Source organism: Manacus candei, unplaced genomic scaffold (assembly GCF_025592945.1).
Source record: "Manacus candei isolate 608988 ecotype Guabito, Panama unplaced genomic scaffold, ASM2559294v1 h1tg000015l, whole genome shotgun sequence".
NCBI lineage: Eukaryota > Metazoa > Chordata > Aves > Passeriformes > Pipridae > Manacus > Manacus candei.
In genome coordinates, this window is record NW_026138063.1 from 5,256,008 (window position 1) to 5,277,691 (window position 21,684).

Below are 21,684 nucleotides of genomic sequence, written 5' to 3' on the forward strand. Positions count from 1 at the left end.
AAAACAAATAAATGCCATTGGATTAGCGCCAGAAAAACTGGAAGTAAGAGCAAGGAGAGAATGTGTGCCTCCCCTGAGGATGAACAAAACAAAACACTGGCCCAGCTCCAAAGAGTTTTCTAAGTGTGAGGCAAAGAGCAGTGCCCAGCCAGGTGGGATGCAGGAGAAGGTTGGGATTTCTGGATACAGAGGCACGAGGCCCTGTGGGCTGGAGGGACACCTGGATCAGTCACAGCCTCACCAGGAACCTTCTGCTGCTCCAGGTGAGGGTGGGAGGTGGGAAATAGGGTGCTGCAGTGGGAACAGGGACATCCAGCTCCAGCACCACCAAGGCATGGGATGCACTGCACGGCCGCACCCGGCTGTGGGAGGCACTGCCCTGGGCTTGCCAAGCATTGCACAGTCAGATCTTTTATGACATCTAAGAAAACACAACCGGAAAAAAATGTTCTATGAGGCCCTGGCTATTTTTAATGCATTCAATTTAATGCAAGCAGGAGTATGACTCCTGCTGGCTTAAAAAATAGGGTTATAAGTCCTTTGAAGCTTTTTCCCCCCACACCATTTTTTTCAGCAGGTGGAAAGCTTTATATTCTGTGAACGTCACAGGAGCCTGCTGGACAAAATGGCAAACCCCCACATTAGGATATTTCAAAAGCAATGCTCCTGTGATCATCAATAAATGAGAGATCAGGACAGAAAATGGGTTACAGTTCAGAAAGAAAGAATGTGAAAGGAAGGCAAATAGGAATGAAAAAGGAACCTGGACTTTCACTGGCTAAAACATATGCATAACCTATTCATATAAAAATGAATGGAGAACATGAGCTCTGCTGTTTATCTGGAAAGAGAACAACAGCACTAGAGCAGGTACAATGCACTCTTCAGCACCAGCAGATGTGGTCACTGTTAATCATTTGGCAGAAATAAAGAAGGAGGAAGTAACCCTTGCAGCCCACAGATGCACAGGCAAGGTTTCCTGCCTTGAAAACAACCAGAAATCAAAATGGAAGTGTTCAGAAATACAAAATCAGTGGTCCTGTGAAAAAGACATAAATCATAGACATATTTCACTTTATTTATTTGTTCTTCATTTTCATAGCACATCTCAAATCACACTGGTAATTAGATCTTACAAATTTCTCCCCTGCTCTGGGAAAAAAAGCAAAAATCAGTCATGCATAAGATATTGAATGCATTCACATCAAGTATGTTGTACTTTGGGGTTTTGAACATCATAAATATGAGAACATTAAACCAGCTGGTTTTTTTTTTAACTTCACTGTTACAGATCATAGCAGCTTAAAAGGTTTAACTCAAGTTTATCTAGTTCTAATGTTTTTATTTTATTTTAAAAAGTTTCTAATAAAGTTTGGTAAGAGATTAAAAAAATACAAAGGCCCAAATGCTACAAAACAACATTTTAAAGAAAAAACATTTCTTTTTATTTGTAGGGCTTAAAACCCACAATGGCCTTTCTGCTTTGGCTGGGGATGCAATTTTAGAATTATTTAGATTAAGGTTAGGAAATTCAACTTATTTGTGATTTTTATGCATTATGAAACATCTTTAAACAGGTCAGAGCTTCCAGAAATGCTGAACACCCATACTTTAAGAGGTCCTAAATTAGGGAGACAAAAACCTCAATTTATGTCTCAAATATTGGCCAAAATACCGGGAACCTACTAATATAGTGCTCAGGTCCATGAAAGCAGGATATGAATGACTACAGGTTGTTATGCAAGTCGTCTTTGCTTTTTTTTTTTATTATTTTTTTTAAAGCTTTCTTGCAATAGAGAGATAAAGTCTAATTGTAGGATGGGAAGAAAAGCTATCTTAAAATGGTAGCTAGCCATACTCATTCATTTAAGGAAAGGATAAGCAGACAAATTTACAGCGTATTTCCTTTTACAAGACTGACTCTACCATGCACAGGTGAAATATTGTTACAAACACCTGGTCTGATCCTACAACGTGCAAAGTGCCCTAAACCGCTTTGTGAAACAACCAAGGGATGAAGGTGCTAATTACGCCTGAGGAAACACTTGGAGAAGGAGGAAAACACATGAACAAATCGAGATGTTGCAACATGGATTAACCTTAATCCCTTGCTTTCGGGCATCAGCTTTCCCTAATCCTGAGTTAGTGCTGTTTCTAGGAGCTTGCAGCAGCACGGCTGGAAACAACCCTAAACTTTCAGTTTCGGGCACGGGGACTGCGTGCAAAGGAGAATAAAGCAAAGGAGGAGGAAAGCTGAGTTCGGACTAACATTTCAAGGTTTACACTGAATGTGATGAAGTGTCTTGTGCAGCTGTATACTAAAGGTCTTTTCAGAGCTGGAACTCAGACCTCTTTTTCTATGTTGTAGGATCCATCACTTATCTTTGCAGCTGTCATGTATTGAACCACATGGCTGCAAGATAAAAGTAGTCAAGATACTTTGACAGAAGTAGTTAATACTGTAACATCCCATCCACACTGTGCTGCCATCTCGGGTGTCGCACCAGGCTGGTGATGACTTAGTAAACATGTTCACTCCAGTTATAAACTTACTACGATTTCTTGTGCCAGGACTTAATTGTGCTTCAGTGCATGAAGGAAATTTACAACCGACTCCATGAACATATATATTCCAGCTCTCCCTTTCATTTCAGTTTAAAAAACCAGCAGCAATTATATTATAAGTTCATAGCAGATATTCATAACTTAGCTATAAACAAATGCTGAGCTAAAGCTTTGCAGACAGCTCTCAGGAAAACTTAATTATTATAGGATTTATAGGAATATTAACCACTTTTTTTCGAGTACTACAGTTATACTATCTTTTAATGACAGCAAGTAGATATAAATTACATCTTTTCTGACTTGGTCTGCTCTTCAAGTGGGAAATTCAGGAAGAAGCCTGTTGTCAGTATTTTTTTTTTACTATTTTAGTGATAGTTTAAAGTAATGCAAATGTAGCTGTCTCCATATAATGGAAAAGGACTCTGGGGCAGATTAGTAATTTGTCTTTTGAATAGACGTAACTTTGGTTGCTGTGTGTTTTAAGCATAAATTCTATCTACTTTAGTTGTGTTTATAGGGGAAAAGGAGGAAAGAGGGTTTGAATCCAGAAAAAAAGCTTGAATTCTTCTGCAGTGTTAATTGGATATCTTGATCAAAATTTATGCTGATTCAGATTGTCACTTGGCTGCTCTAATTCCACCGAGTCTTTGTAACGAGCTAAATGGAAGAAGAATCTGGGCCACTGTTGAAAAAGCTTTGCCTTGTGATCTCCGTGTGAACCTATGCTGGGAATGAGTTTTGGCCTGCATGACTGAGCTGACATCCAGGCCTTGCCTCCTTAATAGCCTTTCTTAACACATACAACCACTTAATAACCTGATGTTTCTAGGAAGCAGTGATTCAGCAAAGCCATTTTCTTATTTTAAATCCCAGTGAAAATGGTCTGTTCTATATATTTTAAATGTCAGAAGGCATTTCGATCTACCAGTACCTGGTCTGGATTTTTTAAAAAGAACTTTTCAGAATCCTACCATAAGAAATGCTCTGATGAAATCTGTTATGATCTCCAAGGGCCAAGAAGCCTCACCTTGGGGTACTTAGATAGGAGCCAAGACAGGGATGAGCCAACTGCCCAGGAGGACACACAACCCAGCAGCACTCCAGCTGTGGGACAGGCTGCTCCAAGCCCAATCTTGGAAAGTCAAAAGCTCTGGGAGTTGTTGCCTGCCAGTTACATTCATATCCCTGTGCTTCCCACACACCTGTGAATTCAGCTTCACAGCTCCTTTGTGAGGTAGGAAATTACTACTCCCTCCCTTGCAGAAGTGGAGCATAAAGAGATTGCTTTTGTTCTCCTGGGGTCCTACAGGGAGTCTGTGATAAAGCTGAGGATGAATTTAATCTACCCTTCTCTCTTTTTTGCCCAGGAACACTGGGCTTTTGACACAACTATCATTGCTGCTGCACCCTGGACAATATATACTGACACAAATGGGCTCTCTCCCCTGTCCTGCCTGTCTGAACTTTACAGATTGGCTCAAACTGTAGAGATTTGCTCCTCAATAGCAAGATCAGCTTACCTAGTGTTTTGGGTCAGTCTACAAGACAGACAAAGCTCAGCTGCAAAGCTCAGGTTTAAATCTTCCCTATATATTGGAGACCACTTCTATTTGCTTGCTTCCCTCCTTCCAGGAAGCAGGAAATACAATTAAGACTACAAGCACAAAGGAAAAGTTAATGAACAAAAACTTCTACTAATAATTACAAACATTAGTGCAAACCACACAGCAGATTATTTGTAGTAAGCTCAGTATTTTCTGTAAGGAGTCGTACAACTGAGGCTTTAAACACAGATGAAGTCACATTCTTTAGCCAAATAAGTAGCAGCTTTGAAGGTCATTCACCTAAGAAATCTGGATTGTGCTGCTACACATTTTATTTTACCCTACATATTTGTGTGTATTCCATCATACTTTTTATTGAAAATATATTTAGTCCTTTTTTAAAATATAAATAACTAAAAGGTAGTAAAGACCAAATTCCAAAGCTGAATTACCTGTTTGGCTAAGGGACTTACCCAGCATCATCTCAACTGCCCAGAAGAGCTATTTTTTTTTATTTAAATGAGCCATTTGTCTATGTGCCTAAAAGCCATCACCTAAATCCATGCTTGTCATTCAAATGCATGGCTCTGCTGTCAAAGGTGAGTGCTCACACTGTAACATCAGATGCCCAGCACTGCTGCAAACTAGCTCCCATTTTTACATATTGAGATGTAGCTTTATCTCACATCACTTGAAAACCCCAGCCTTTGTGCCTAATTAAGAATCAAAGCTTGAATGTTGCAGCCAGTTAAGAATCCTACAGGAATGCTGATCTCCCTGCTCAAAATTTGTTTATGTTTGGCAATAGTCATCTGAAACAAGGTGGAAAAAAAATTGAAGTTTGAAAAAATATTTCTCAAAACACTTTTCTGGTAAAGGCCAATGGAGCTAATAAACGCTGCAGTTAGTGGTCTGCACCCCCAGCAGCCGCAGCTGAACGATGAAGTCAGAATTTGGAAAAGTGCACTTTTTCACTGTTTGCTCTCCTGCAGGAACTGACACCAGAGCCTCACTGCCCCGTGCCTTCCAGAGGAACCCTCTCTCTTCAGAGGTTTTCATCCAGCCATTTGATGTAGCTGCTCCTGGTCTGGAAGGCCGCAGAGAAGTCAGTGGGCCAGAGGGTGAATATCATGCAGCCGTGGAAGCAGTTGTGGAAGTGGTCGAGCGTGACGTCCACGCCCGCGTTCTCCAGGCGCTTGGCATACATGGCCCCGTCGTCCCGCAGCACGTCGTTCTCGCACGTCAGCACGTACGTCTTGGGCTGCAGCTGCAGCGTCTCGTTGTCTGCCAGCAGCGGCACTGCCCGCACGTCCAGCAGCGCTGGCATCTTCTGGATGATCTCGGCCGTGCCCGTGGTTTGCACCACGGGCTTGTAGTCCTTTTTGAACGACGGCGGCAGCAGAGACGTCCAGTTCAGGCGTCCCCTGAAGGACAGAGCTTGGCCAACGTCCAGAGCGGTGTGGTTGTTGATCAGCAGTGCGTGAGCCAGGTCGTGGTTACCATTGAAATAATACAGCCAGTAGTTGATCATGACATGGCGAGGAAGAACGGGCATATTCCTGTTCTGCTGGTAAGAGGGTGTATTGAAGTCAAACGCCTGAAGGACTGGATAAATTAAGGCCTGCAGTTTCGGTGTGACGGTCAAATCCTCCTCTTTGCTAAGCTGTGGGGAAAAACAGAGCACAGAATTGCAATATTAAACATATATTAGTGTAGAATTTCATACAAGTGAACGTTCATTTGACAATTTTCAGGCTGAATTCTGCCCTTATACACGTAATGTAGCTCTTTGGTCTGAAGTATCATCAGCCTTAACCTCCTCTCCTCTTGTAACATGGCCATCAGGCAGACCCAGTATCCTGTTCCCAACAGAAATCAGGGACAGAAGTTTACTGAAGGTTGTAACAAGATTAAAAAAAAAAAAGAGTGTAAAGTGGCATTTCTCTAACACAGTGCCCAGTTTAACAAGTGGCAGCTGAAGGATTTCCTGAATTAAAGGAGCTGCTCATGCTCTTAACAGCTTTTCATGGATTTTTCTTCCATGAATTGATCTAACTGGTTTTTTTTTTCATCAAAGGCAGATTGTTGGCATCCAGGGTTTACTCTAGCAAAGGCTCACCAAGCGCAGAAGTACCTCTTTGTGTCTGAATTGACACTGCCACTTGCATTTCATTTGAGTCTACCAATTATTCATTTGGTGCCCCCAGTTGTCTTTCTGGAAGAGTCAGCAAACTCTTTGTTTCATCTTCTACACAGGATACTCAATTTTCTATTGTATCTTATCTTGTTTAAAAAGAAGTATACATCAGAAAATTGAATTAGGAATGCTTTTTCCAAAACATGGTATTATCATGTTTATCAGTCCTCAACAATGAAACTTTTATTGTAATTGCCTCTTATTAATTTTTTCACCCTAATTCAATATTGCAAGGTTGTCATGATAATTAATTGTCTGGACATGGTATCTGGTTTCTTATCACTAAGGGTTATGGCAATAGGAAAGTTAGTAATAATAATATTTCACTCAACCATGAAAAATATTATTACTTGCCCCAGGCTGCCTTTAAACTCTTTACTAGATCAAATTCAGATTTAATTTACATTTAAACTGCAGATATACAAAAAAAAAAATTCCTTAAAATTGCAAAATGCTACAGGAAGAAAATTTAGCAGAAGAATTAAGCATCATTTATTGTACTTTTTTGTTCTTCATTTGTATCTGAAAGAAATAAAAACACATTTTCAGAGACAATTATCTAAGAAATAGGAAGCTATATTGATAAATTATGCCCACTTAGAAAAATAAAGAGTTAACCAGCAAAATGGGTAAAAAAAAAACTTGTTTAGCTGCTTGCTTTTAAAATCTGGTCCATAACAACTCGTAACTGTAGCAAGACAGAAATTTCTCAGAATACTCTGAGGGGGAAGGGACCCTAAGTGATTCATACTGTGATCTGCTGGCTTTGTACCATCCTGCTTTTAGGGCTGGCACATCACCTTGTGTTGATGCAGCACAAAGAATCCATCAGTCTCCCTGCATGGCTGACCCGGGCTGTTGTACTGTAACACAGAACAGACACTGGATGTTACCTGCTGGCACACAGCAGCTGCCAAATTTCCTCCTGCGCTGTCACCAGAGATTGCAATTCGACTTGGGTCAACTGAATACTCAGCTAAGACATCAGGCTGCAAGAAATGCTTTGTAGCACGAAGAGCGTCGTGGTATTGCTCGGGGAAGCACGCCTTGGGAATCAGCCTGTATCTACAAAACAAAGGGATGAGAGACAATTATTACCATCACTGTACCTCTCCTTCAGGATTAACAGGTGATATCAGGTAATCCTTACTGGAAATGACTATTTCATTAGGATAAATACTACAGGGAAAGTAGGAGGTGTGTAATACTTATGTAAAACCTACTCTTATAATTAATGTTAGATTAATTATAACTATTCAGAAAGATTAAAATGAACCTACTAGATATAAATAACACCAAGATAGTATAAAACTGTGCAGCACTTTCCTAGGATTTCCCAATAGAGGATTTCCTCATGCATTATAAAAATTAATACTTAAGACACCCTTGGCAAGGGAGTCATTACACTCAGTCTGGTTTTGATCCAAATTCCCACCTCAATGAGTATAAAGGAGAGTAAATCATATTCACCCAACAGACTCCGCTGAGTCAAACACCTAAGCAGTTCTGTTCCCCAAATTTTAACCCATGCTCAGGAGAAAACAAACCTTGTATGCACCTCTGTGCCATGAAATGAACAAGAGCCAAAAAATTGAGTAATACCAATTTGCTCCAATGCAACAGATCTGATAATTCCTTTCCTTTGTCAAGGAGAGGAGCAGAATTATACCCACTGGGCAGGTGGGTAGACTGAGGCGCAGAGAGAGCAAACAGTCTGCCAGGAGCAGCCAGCAGCTGAATACCAGACATGAGGTTTTCTCAGCTTCTAAACAACAGTGCAGAAGAAGTCTCTCTGTATTTACTGAATAACTTGAAATCTCAGAGTTGTAACCAGGCCTTATGCTACAAAGCACGTCTTCTGTTTGTAGCTTTTCAAACAACAGCTTTTACACATTCTCAGTAGAACCAAGCAAACCAAAATTCAGTTTTCTGATTTTAAGCTAATTTTAGACTGTAAGCTAAAAGAAGTTTCATACACAGAATAAATTTTAAACTTAGATTACAAGTTTCATGCTCCAGTTGTGACCTGCCTTCGGAAAGAAATCTATATCTTGCACATATAGGAATGTGAGAGTGTCCTTTGGGAACTCCTTGCAAAGCTGTGTAACTGACTGTGCTTAGATTGTGAAAGTGAGACGAGCAATTAAACCAATGAGAAATCTAATTAGACTTGACTAATTGAGAACAAACACCTTGACTGAAGGATATAATGGTTAGAGAGAAGAGGTAAATAGTAACTCAGAGCAATAGGCAGAATTATACCAGCACAAATCAGAAAACGAACAATAAGGAACTTTTCAATACTGTGATTGCTGCTCATCTGGAATAACCAACAACTGATTTTTTTTTAGTTTTCATTATCTCTACTAATAAAAACCGAAGCAGTAAAAAAAAAAAAAAAAAGAAAAGAAAAGGCAACCCTTTAAAGTACACTATAACGAGTATCAAATGAGTAACAACAACTCCATATAATAAAGTCGCAATTAGATCACAAAGCTTGGTATGTAACAAATTGCAAGTGGAAAACTTGAGTAATTATATTAAGTGATTGGGTTTGCAAAAGAAAATATTGAAGGTGACAATAAAGATGGGAACAGTACCAATCAAGCTGGAGCCATCTAGGTAATGCAGTTAGCTAGTGAGAGGTTTGTTTGCCATGGAATTGTTCAAGGTGTTAAAAAAGCAGCCCTGTTGTCTGGCAGTTTTCTGATCTTGAGGGAAGCACAAGGCTTAAAAGAGGTGACTGGAACAGTGGGAGATTGAGAAAGCAATAGAAAACTGCCAGACCCCAGAGTGTATTCTGGTTAATGAGCAGGGGTAAAATGATTTGATAATTTTTATGTGGTAGACCCTTCCTCAATATGGCTTAGAAACTGTGAGTTATAGACAGACTTGTGGGGGATTTAATATGGATATATTTAGTATGATACATATATAAACATTAAATATAATATTAGTAATATACTTTGCAGTAGTGGGAGTGGCCATTGAGGATGGGAAAAGTCCCTCTTTCTACATGAGGAGGCACAGACATGTGGTTCAGCCCTCTTTCAGGTACAAATCATGTCCAAACGAGTTTGATTTTATTTGTTTGATTGTTTTTAAAGTTCACAAGTATTTACAGAATCATAACTTGGTATTTGAGTGATCTCAGGTTTTAGCTACACTCTTTATATGCAGGTAAAACTGCAAGATGCACTAACACTGCTTTTTAGTATTTGTCCAACTGAATTCAGTGCTACTTTCTTTTCCCACACTTCTGTCTTCTAAAATGACCTCTAAAATAATTAGGAACCCAAATGATTTTTTTATACCATGCCATTTTGTTGCAATTTTAAAAGGATAAGAATATCAGACTGGTCTAGAGAATTATTGTCCAAGTTAAAGCCTTATACACAAGCCAGTGACAAGGCAAAAGTTAGAAGAACTATGTTACATATTTCTAATACCTTAAAATTAATTGATTAGCTTTAGATTACTCACTCAATAGAGACAACAACAGCGTTCAGAGAGTCAGCCATGATTCTGCAGAGGTTGATGTAAAGGCTTGTTCCTGGCATGAAAGGACATAGTGTTAGGGACATAAGAGTCAATAGTCACAAAGCTGCACCTGAGCCTTCCCAGAAAATATACAAATATCACGCAAATATAAACAAAGTAAATGAGATCAGCTTGCAAATGATCAAGTGCCAAATGCACACTGTAGCAGAGGGAACATAATTCATGTCTTCAGAAGCCCTGCAGCCTAATGTTTCCTTCTTCATCTGTTTCTTGGTGACTTGAGGCACGTCATTTCACCCACCTATCACAATTCTCTCAGTTGGGCAAAATTTAAGGTACCCAGTGCTTTGGGGGCATTAGCATCCAGAGACAGTCATCACTGTATGAGTCACTGCTTGTGGTTCATTTTATTATAGCATGCATTGCTTTGACTCAAATGAATCTCCCCATTAATGTCAACTGAGCTACTCATTTAAGGGAGGATTAATCACAGCTATCCTATTTATCAGAGGATTGATTATCTTTAATTTTGTTCCTTTCCAGTTAGTTAATCGTTGGTTCCTGGTACTATAAAATATACTGAGACACTAAATGTTTCCTGAAGTATCTAGACTGAGAATTTAATATTAAGGTGTAGCAATTGTGTCATTAACTTCTGTGCCTTGGACTCAGGATACATCTGACATAGCCAAATTATAATCACCCAGACAAAGCACTGCAATTTAATATGAACTTTTTGTACAACAAGAGTCATATGCAAACTGTTAAAGAACAAATGAGGCAGGCAGGAGGTTAACAAATAATGCTTAGGCAGGGCTAAGAAAATCCATCTCAAAGCACAATTCCTCCGTAGGAAGAGAAGTAAAATGTTTAACTGCTACAGGACTACAGGACAAAGAGACTGGGATTTCCAAAGGCAGGTAAAGGCCAGATTTTGAAGTTATTTAGGAACCTAAATTTCACTTAAATCATGGTCTAAATGACTTGTACATGCATAGTTCAAATGGAGTCAATATAGTCTGTGTTTTGGATCATTTCAGAAAACCCCTAAAATATTCTTTTCCTATAGAGGAAGCCACAGAAGGCATCAGGGCTGTATGGAATTCAGAATATGACAGGAGCAATGGGGAAGGAAAAGGGAGAAGAATCTTATCAGATCTGGATCTCAGAGCAGCCACAGGAACCACATTGCCCATTCTCCTCCCAAGGCTGTTTTCCTCCAGTAGGATGTGGAAGGGATCAGTGATTACCTTATCCTTGCTTTCTCAGATCATATTTGTGGTTCTCAAGTTAATTGCAGTAAACAGCATTTATTTTCAAGGTAATTATGTCCTGGTGGCTGTGGTTCCCTAGGGCAGGAGGCCAGACCATGGGACAGGAACCAACCTCTACGTGTTTCCCTTGTGCTGCCCATTGTCTGTGCTCAGCAATGTGTATTCCCAGATAGGTGTTATTTAACAACCAAACATCATCAAGGCTGTCACATGCAGTGTTGATCAGCTCACTCTTCTGCTAATTATTCTGTGAAAATCGGGCAAACCCCTTACACTGGATAGTCACTGGATCCTGATCACCAAGGATTGACTCGTGCACATGACCACAGAAAGTGGGGGACTGGCCCAAGAAGCCCATTCAGGCATCCCAGGAATTTAAATAATAAGCTATTTTGTCCTCTCAGGATGTAACAAAATTAACCTTCTCATCCTTTCGCAGCTCATGTGCAGATAAGATATTTTACTGTGTGTTCATGATGTTTTTCTCCCTCTCTCCTTAGAACTGATCTACCAGAGTGGAGACAGTTACTACTGAATTCAGGTATTCAGCATACTTGTCATTCCTGGCAGGAAAAAGAGCTTTTGGCTTTTTCTGCTAGGAGAAAAGCAGACCAGAACTCTATTTAATTACTGGCAGACACCTACTTGCACTTGCCAAGGCCCAGCCCCCTCCATGGATGTAAACAACGCCGCGCTTGAGGCTTTCATCTCCCCTGGCAGGAGGTTCAAACACTCTGACTTCCACACCGTCAAAAACAGCATCTGTGACTTTAATGTCTTCAGAGGAGACAGACTCCAGTTGGTACAAATCAAAGGTAGAAATCAAATAATTCAGAACTATCAAGTGATGGCTGAATCTCAGATAGTGAATCAGGTGGCCCTAGGGGGGAAAAAGAAGAAGAAAAGTTTCTGTTACTTCAGAGCATATCATATGATACCACACTGAGGTTTAATGTAGCTGTCTTCAAAGGGCAGGTCCTACATGAAACTGAATATGGATTCTTAGAATATTCACTGGAAAATGAATTATTATCAAGGACCTTTAGTGCTTCTAAAGTTTTATTAAAACAAAAAGCTGTCCATACAAGATTTTCTGTCAGAAAAAATCAAGCCATGAGCACTTCTTGGACCACAACTGTGAAGGAGCACTCAGGCCCTCTGAAAGACACCTTGGAAGGGGACAAACCTCACCAGCATGTTCCACTGTGGGACCTGTGAAGCTCCACAGACTGGTGCCAGCAGAGGGCAATACCACACAGGCAATGTTTTTTGGTGGAAAGGTATCCCCAAAGCATAAGTCTTTTTGCTTCCAAATTAAGAAAGTTCCCAAAGACTGCAAAGAAATTTGAAAACAGGAATGGTCTTAAAGGAATGTAAGGATGTTTATTGTCTTGTCCTGTGTTTTCCTGCTGAATTCGGAAGGATCTGAAACACTATCCAAGAACAACAGTAGGTTAATGCTACTTTTTTCCAACCCCAGAGACTCAAGTGTGTTACTTTTCTGTGGGGGTAAAACACCACGAAAATGAAGAATGATCTGATCTTTCTTTCCCCTTACAGTAGGAGGAGACAGATTTTATCCCCTTTGGCTACTCAGTACTTTTATTTTCATGTTTATTTTTAAAATCTTGCCCTGAACAGATTAGAAACCTGTTTCTCTCAGTGAACCATTCAAGGCACTCCTCCAGCTGAAATGGTCACAACCTGCTCCCCACATATGACCTGCACAGTATTTGTGGTGCACACTTGTTCCCATTCCCTGGATGGTGCAGAAGGGGTGGCAAAAGGTGAGCCAAAGGACTGCAGGGACTATGATGTCCAGGCAGGCCATTAAAAAGAAAAAGTAGTGGGGGGGTTTTCCCCTTTTGAAAAGTTAATCTCTGTCCTAGTGATGAAGCTCAGAAACTGTAAAATCAGCTAAGCCTTTTGTGCAACTTTTTGCAGGCAATTGAGCTGGGAGTTAAAAGTAATATATATACCCAGTGGACACCTGTAGGAACACTACCATGAGGAAAACTGCCAGCTGGGACCTTTTATTTTATGAACAGATGCCAAATACTTGGAACAAGAGGTGTACTGTTATATAGAGCCTTCCTACACACAACCACTTTGCTGTTTTCATTCTGCCAGTCCCACTACTGCAGTGCAACTGCTCCAATGAATTAAAGATGCTGACACCTGAGCGATGGGGTCACCCAGGTACCGGTCTAACCACATTCACAAGGTGAAGAACAGATAGTTGCCATAGTTTAACAGGCACAAAAACTGCGCACACACCCCCACCTCCAGAGGAAAAGCAAGTTTTGAAGCACTCATCAGCATCCCTGCCAAAGCAGATCTGTCTCCTACAGCCACAACCTCTTACATGTAATTTTTTTCTCTGTCCTAATTAGTTTGAATGTAAAAAAATTGAAATATTTGCTTTTAGAAAAGGCCCTGCACAGCCCCATTTCCACTTTCTACATTGCTGTAGAAAAAAGACAAGCTTTGATATTTATTTTTTTTTAAAACTATGCCAAATACAATGGGCTGTTATGTGAGCTCGGAGAGGAATCCACTCCCAAAATTTGCAAAAACTACTTTATTTTCTTGCTTTGACTTGTGGTAATGTCACCCTGCTGAGATAGTTTGGTGGGAATCCAAATTTTAAAATGTTTGCTGCTTTTTAGATGGAATATCATTTCTTCATACTGTAAGGCTTTTCTCTGGGAGAAGAAACACAAAGTATCCACCTGGCAGGAAGAAATCCTGAATTCACAAGGCTGTTTGTATCTCATGAGTTTCAGCCCGTGCTTTTCTCCCACCATTACTTAAAATTCCCACAGGAAAACCCAGTTCTAGTTTGAAATCTGAAGAGCAATACATCTATTAATAATTTGGCACACCATTTGTTAGGCTGCCACCGATGTAACCAGATAAAGGTCTGATCCTCCCTGTGCCCTATGGAGGTTCCCAGGGAAGGTAAACACTGGGAAGCAGTTTTAGAAATACTGCCAGGGAAAACAATGTTTTAGTAGATTTTTTTTTTAGGCTGACTGTGCTGCAGTAGATGTCTCATTTTTGCTTTTTCCCACTTTAGTTCACACTCTTTGTAGACAAGATTACCACATGTTCCCTGGAATCAGGAATGTTTTGTTTTCAAGGCTATTTAGTGGTGTTTACCGGGAAGTGTTTTGCCCTGCTCTTCAAACCTCAGAGCACCCTGGCCATCTGCAGGTTACCACACTCTTTCATGTCTGTTTTTCCTGAAATAGACCACTCTTTCCAAGAATCCATAAACCTGGAAGAGATGCTTTCTACATCAGGGCAACAGTCCTAATTATTTGTCAGGCATAGGCAGTTTTTTTGCCAAGCACTTATTACACAGATTATTTGTAAGTAGATCCATCTAATCAGCCTACTGGCTTGTTATTTATAAAGGCACCAGGATTGCACTTTTTGCTGGCAAACAGCTAGTCTTGCCCAAAGCTCTTAAAAATAAAATTCTTTTTTCTCTATAAATATTTAAAATATATATAAAATATCTTAGCACTCTGTAATATAGATATACCCCTGGCAGAAGATGCACCCATCCCAATGGCTGTGCTTCCCTGGCACCTTTCTTGTGGTGGCACTAATAAACAGAAGCCTCAGATCATGACCTTGCTGCACCAGCTCAATCTGAACCCAGCAAAACCAGAGGAAAAACTAAACTTCAACCATGTCACCATCTTACTGATACCCCAAGGCAGGGAAGAAGGAGCAGGGCAAAGGATGGGACCAGCCCTTTTGGCAGCAGTCCATAGCTGGATTGCCTTAAATCCAGTATAAAACTGGAATCTTCATCTCATGTGAGCAATTACAGGTTTGATCTTTGCTGGTATTTGTGATTTTTACCACCTTTCCTGTTACAACCTGCAGGGCTGTTGCAGGCTATCAAATATAGCACTTAAATATATGTGGGAATTATGTGTGTGGGAAGGGAAGGGAAGGGAAGGGAAGGGAAGGGAAGGGAAGGGAAGGGAAGGGAAGGGAAGGGAAGGGAAGGGAAGGGAAGGGAAGGGAAGGGAAGGGAAGGGAAGGGAAGGGAAGGGAAGGGAAGGGAAGGGAAGGGAAGGGAAGGGAAGGGAAGGGAAAAATGGTGATGTTCTCTGGTGAAAAGGGAGAGAAGACAATGCTGTCGTACAAAAAGCTAGAGAAAAGGAAGAGAAATCAAAAGGACAAGGGGGAAATTAAGAAACTACAGAAAAAAGAGGAGGTAGTATAAAGATGAAAGGCCTGTGGGCAACTAGCCCAGAACTGCTCTGCCAGCTACAGGCACAGCACATCACTCTCTCTGGGTCACAGCTCCAAGTTTTCCCATGTAATGACTGATTTTATGCATTTGTCTGAAAAAAATACTTTTGTTTTCTGAACAGATAGTTCTGGGGAAACTTAACTGGTGAACTTCACATTATGGGCTGGACTGAGCAATGGGGTGACACACACCAAGACAGCTCAGCTGCCAGGAAGCAAGGCAGAGCTGGATGAGCAGCAGGACCCTGGGAGACAGGGCTGGGCAGGTAGCAGGGCAAACATGAGTATTTTGCAGGCATTTGAGCCAACTTGGCAAAAAACCTCTATCAACATATTACAGTAGCCCTAGTGACTGACTAATGCTCATTTCAGATTGCAGGTTTTCATTTTTGTGCTGTTGGCTCCCTGTGATCCATGTCTGCCTTGACAGCTGTGTGATTTACACTCACACTGTAAAGCTCCCCAGCTCTCCACCAAGTCAGGCAAAGCAACTACTACAGCCCAAACTCCTTCTCTTTCACCAGGACATTCCCATAACTGGGGTTTTAAGGTAAGGACAGCTCAGAGACTCACTAGAGACCAAACTGTTCAAGACTGCCACATTCCTTCTGGTAAATTCTTTGATGAGGGGTACCAGATACAGAAAGATTTAGTTGGTGTAGGAGAATTTTTTCAAAAATGAAGAAAGGAGTCAGGGCTGTGATGAAAAGCAGGCAGAATGAACAAAGTACTGCTCTAGAGTAGTACTTCACCTTTAACCACCAATATCTGTCTCTGAACTGGATTTTTCTATTGGCTCCTCAGCTGGTAATTTCATGAAGAATTCCAAATGCTCTCTGCTATTACATTTACGTCCCTCAAGGACTAGTACTCTATTTCCATCATTTGCAAAAAAGTAAACCAAAAGTTTTTGTTGCTAATGTCTAGCAACCTCTAACACTACTCAGCACATTGGGATTCTCTCTGTCCTCATATGACTTCCATATGTAACACTGCCTCTGACCTTTACCCATGGAATTATTGCGACATGTCGTGTTCAGAATGCACAAAAGCCTCTAAAACTGAGCCCAACACATCAGCTGTTTCCTCCACTGCCCTCGCAGCTGGTCAGGCCCAAGGTCCTGCACTGACCTCAGGAGGATCAGGAATTAGGCAAACAGCTAAGGCTCTTTTACATATAGCACTACTCGTGACTGAGCCAAATCTCCCTCATGACTCAACTGAGTAATGATGCTGGAACTGGGAGGTTGAACTATGTAAGTCTAAACTTCCTACCTTAAAAGATGCAGACACTATTGTCAGTTCTGGCATGACTTGCAAAACATATTTCTATCAGCATTAAAGGCCAAAATGCCAACTACAATATCTGTAGTCAATAACAGAGATTAGTGAAAAACAAACAGGATCATTTCCCCATTTAGCAATGTGTAGAACATATTGTTTTATGTGCATTTCAGGCAGTTCACCCTGTTTAAGGGTGATTTTACAAAATGATTTCTCAATTCAAGCACATTGTTGCCCAGTATATAACATGTATTTTTAAATGTTAGATAAAGACAGTCCTCAAAGAGAAGCGCTCTTAGTTGTATAAATTTCCTTTAGAACTGAAAAAAACCCAGCAAGACTGTTTTTCAGTTAATTAATTAGAAGTAAAATCTAGATTACCTTTTAATGTGAGGTTTTGTGCATATACTTATTCACCTACAAGGATCTGCTCTTACACCAGATAGCAAAAAAAGTTATCTGTTACTGCATACAAGACTTCCAGTGTGGCTCAGTTTCTGCTCAGGTGCCAGTGTTGTGAGACACAGTTGCTTGTCACAACTAACAACCTGGTTTCCAGTAAACCAATTGCAAAACTGTTCTTGCATCCAGAAACATCAGCAACTTACTTGGCTGTCTATAGCTATTATTTACATCTGTCCAGAAGTCACACACGCTGAAATACATGGGCAGAAAAATATTAAAATGTTAGAAAGAACTGTTTTCTTTACTCCTGAATGTTGATGTTCCATGATTGACTTTATTCCAAGAATGAGTGAGTGGCAGAGGAGCATGAAGGAAACACTTGGCTGATGAGGAGTTTTTTGCCCTGCACAGCTGCCTACCTTCTTCCATATACATCTATCTATGGCCTCTATGCCAGTCCATTTATCCTTCTGAACCTTTGCAAACAGCTGTCCCAATTCAAAGAAAAAAAGCCAACAACTTTCTTCCTTGCCATGCACCAGAATAGCAAGTATCTTGACAGTGGTATTCAGAAATAACTTACTTCAAAGGGCTAATAACATATGCTGCTCTCTTTACTCCTATAAGGGAGAGTAATTAGGGGAAGAAGTGAAAAATGCCTGTATCAATACTGCTGTTACAGCAGAATTATGAGACGTTGCTTTAGACACTTCTTAACCATAGCTAAATCTACGACTCAATGCCGCAATTAATTTTATGTGGGTTTCCAAATTTCAGTGAAGCCAAGTTCTGATATACCTGTATGCCTATGTATGTACATATTTTTTAATTTCTGAGGTCAAACTGTGTTATACTACAGGTTTCTGTAAAAATGTTACCATGTCCTATTTTGAGACAGGTGAGGGGCAAATTACTCTCATTCTTTGTTTAGCACTTTCACATCAATTCATTAATATTATTAAAGCTTCAGTTCCTCTGTTTTTATTCTGGGACAGCACAGGGCATTAAAGAGGGCAAAGGAGCAGGGCTCTGAAAACCCAGATCAGTATCCTTCACTGGAACTTTTATGACCTCAGATAAGGCTCTCTTCCTATCTCTGCTCCCCCCCATTTAAGACTAGTATCAGTTCCCTTCTGTAGTAAGTTTTGAAACCTATTTAGAGAAACTGCCCTATAAGCATTATGCACTCTTTTAACCATGTGATTATACTTGAACGTTTGTTGAAGTCTCACGCTGAGCCAGGACACTGACTCGGTCCCAAGCTTGTAAAAAAATTTGTAGCTGATCGGGACAAAACTCTACATGCACAAGTGAAAACCTTACCATTAATATGCTGAAAGCCAGGGACAGCCCTATTGTCTTTTATTCCCAGTGATTAATAATGCACCGAGCAAACACATTATCCCTAACAAGAAACGATCACACTTAATCATCAGAATCTTCACGAATCTATTTCAAAATAAGCAAATGACAATTAACTGTATTTGAACCAAGTGGAAGTTTGTGGGGGAAAAAAAGGACAACACTACATTTCAGAGATTTTCAAGTTAGAAAGGTATTTCTGTCTGCTATCAAACCTACAAAGCAAAGTAATAAACAGCATGCTGGAAATACATTCAGAAGTGGGTGAAAGTTCAAGTCACATCGAGAGAAATGTTAAACCATTTGACCTTGCAATAGCTGTTAGAGAAAGAGGAAGCTGAGCTCTGTGAAAGGACATACACTTTATTTTATAGACACACACACACAAAAGCTGTCTAAGTAAACACCCAAGCTTAACTTTTATAATCCTACCTCCGGTTCACGCAGTTCCTTCTTAATGACGGCCACTTATTCCCAACTGTGCTATCTCAGTGTCAGAAAGACTTCTGAACACTTGGAAAGCACCTTCTCTATAACCAGAAACGAATGCCCCACGGCTCACCTGATATGTGATTCAGGCACCTCTAACAACTCACTTCCTTTATGCTTCTGTGTAAAACTCACTTGTCCCTTTGATGTGTAAGCAATGTTACAGGAACTGTTACTTGTTTAGTAATTTTTCTCACTACAGAAGTTTTTATTTCTAAGGATAGAGACTTAAACAAACAAGAAATTACCACTTTCCCCTAACAAAGACTTCCTCGCCCCAGAGAGCGGGACAAATGTGGGCACCTCAGCCCTGCCTGCCAGCTTGCTCCAGCTGCCACCCACCAGGCTTTGTCCTGCCAGCTCCTCTTGGAATTATGACCTCTACAATACCCCAAAAGAGATACCCTTCAGCTCCCAAGCTAGAGGCATCAGAATGCATCTATGCCCAATGTTTACACTTAAACAAACTGAATGTGTACCTGAGGCAGCAGCAATATACGTATGTATAGTCACAGTCATATGATTTTCTAAAGATAGGTCTCCTTCAGCCAGAGGTTCTGGCCTTGATTCAGGTGTTACTGAACAAACTGTGACACTGTGTTTTGCAGGCAGAATGCTGGGCAGGCACCATGGCCCTTCTATCTGTACTTATCAATGAACTGGGCAAGCTGAGTGCTTGCAATTCAGCCACTTGAGTTAAAAACATGGAGCAGGTGAATGTCAAGCCATAGATTTTACTGAAGAATTAAGCTATTGTAGGCCATGTCTGCATAATTTTCCTATCAGACATAGGTGAGGGTATACAAGTGCACAGGTTTTATCCTATACAGCAAATAGGTTTTATCCTTTCATCCTAGAGATAAACTTTGATTCAGAAATACAACTGGACCAGGAGAAGATGTCCCAGTGGACCAGATAAGAGTTCTATTTAATTCCAGACTGTCTCCAACAGTGGCACCCAGAGAAGCTGTTCAGGCAGAATATACAAGTTTGGACACTGCATAGTCCACTCTCCCCGTGCTTCCTACCATCCACAGTTATTGTATTAAGAACGTAGCAGGTACATTCCCACCTAGTCCATTTATGAGTCCTCTGTCCATTAACTCATTTAATCCCTTTCTGAAGGGGATCATCATCTGCTTGAAATACAAGCTTTTGCACATTTCAGAACCAATTTAGTAAACTGAGATACTGCTAGGGAATTAAAAACAAAACAACTTTCAGCTTTCACATACGCAGTGCCTTACATCAGTCCTGACCATGACTGAGGAGTCCGTGTAAAAGATCAGATCATGCTAGAAAAAAGCAAAGTGCACAGCTAAAGCCATTAGCAGAAATTTTGTCATCTCTGAGATATTTCATGTCAGCATAAAAACCCTGGCAGAAAATAAGGAAGAAATCGTGAAGTGACAACTGCCTTGTGACAAAAAAAAAAAATAATCAAGCATTCCGAGAGTTTGTTTAGTAACAAGACACCAAATCAAGGCAGATTAATATTTGAAAGAGCTTTATGTGTGATCTTTCCCTAAGGCACGCATAATGCATCAGATTAAACCCCACCAATTCTTTTTTTTTCTGACCAAGAGCCGGCAAGTTGGGCACCAGACCGAGCCCTGGCGAGCCCTGGGGCAGCGATGGCACCGTCAGTGCTCGGACCGACCGGGACGACACCCGCGGCTGATCAGCCCGGTCTCGCCGCGGCAGCCAGGGCGGCACAGCGGGACCCGACCCCGCTTCTCCTGCTGGATGCGGCACCGCCCGGTGCAGCGGGACCGGCCCCAGCGATGTCAGCGATGCCGGGGACCCGGCTCCAGCCACACAGGGCACGGCCGGGAGGGCTGTGCGGGTGCGGGGCCGCTCCCGCTGCGCGGATGCCCCGGGCGGGCACCGCCACCGCGGCCGCGCTTCCCCCGTGGTGGGGGTGTCCGCCCGCCCCTCCAGAGCCGCGGGTGCCGGGGCCGCCTTACCATCTGCTGCGCCGCCCGGAAGGTGGCATCCAGCAGCATCAGCTTCCAGGGGTCGGACACGGCGCCGGGCAGCGGCAGGTACACGTAGTAGGCGGAGAGCGCGGCCAGCGCCGGCAGCAGCACCCAGGCGGCCCGCATCGCCCCCGCCGCGCCGTGTGCGGCCGCCTCGCCGCGGCTCCCGCGGGGCGCGCACCGCCCCCGGCCCGGCCTCCCCCGGCCCGGCCTCCCCCGGAGGAAGTGCTGGCGTTTCCTCCCGGCCCGCGGGCCGAGTGCCCGGCCCGGGCCGAGCCCCGCCGCCCGCCCAGCGCCGCCCCGCCCGGGCCCGCCCGCGCCGCCGAGCCACCGCCCCGCAGGGTCCCCTGCGCTGCCCGGGGCGGCCCCGCTGCGGGCGAGGATCCCCGAGGCGTGGGCTCCTGGAGCTACTCCATCGCACGCACGGACAGCAAAGGCATCCGCATCTGCAGTGCTGCCTCCTGACACCACGCACCCGCTCCTGACACCTCGTATACGCTTCCAGTGCCTCGATATCCTTCCTGAATGGAGCGGCCCTGAACTGGACACAGCGCCTCGAGTACTGTGTCCAGTTCTGGGCCCCTCATTTCAGGAAGGATATTGAGGTGCTGGAGCATGTCCAAAGAAGGGCAACGAGGCTGGTGGAGGGACTAGAGTACAAGTCCTATGAGGAGAGGCTGAGGGAGCTGGGGTTGTTCAGCCTGGAGAAGAGGAGGCCCAGGGAAGACCTCATCGCTCTCTACAACTCCCTGAAAAAAGGTTGAAGCCAGGTGGGGGTTGGTCTCTTCTTCCAGGCAACCAGGGCACGG

The 21,684-nt window shown here is 42.2% G+C and overlaps 1 protein-coding gene across 1 annotated transcript; it reads right to left on the bottom strand.

The window, feature by feature from the left end:
- Nucleotides 1-1,064: 1,064 nt before the first annotated feature.
- On the bottom strand, nucleotides 1,065-21,051 carry NCEH1 (neutral cholesterol ester hydrolase 1). The gene is made up of 5 exons (XM_051781747.1): nucleotides 20,864-21,051; nucleotides 11,727-11,961; nucleotides 9,790-9,859; nucleotides 7,200-7,371; nucleotides 1,065-5,772 (listed from the first exon to the last, which is right to left on the bottom strand). Exons 1-5 carry the CDS (start codon nucleotides 20,999-21,001, stop codon nucleotides 5,155-5,157), a joined length of 1,233 nt encoding a protein of 410 aa, XP_051637707.1. The 5' UTR covers nucleotides 21,002-21,051; the 3' UTR covers nucleotides 1,065-5,154.
- Nucleotides 21,052-21,684: the final 633 nt, after the last annotated feature.

Excerpts from the sequence above, each read along its gene's own strand:
- NCEH1 (XM_051781747.1), bottom strand. The coding sequence starts at position 21,001 with ATGCGGGCCGCCTGGGTGCTGCTGCCGGCGCTGGCCGCGCTCTCCGCC. Across the intron at positions 9,860-11,726 it reads CTGGGCCTTGGCAAGTGCAA|GAACAAGCCTTTACATCAAC; the intron begins GTAGGTGTCTGC and ends CTTTCATGCCAG. Across the intron at positions 7,372-9,789 it reads GCTGTTGTTGTCTCTATTGA|ATACAGGCTGATTCCCAAGG; the intron begins GTGAGTAATCTA and ends TTTGTTTTGTAG.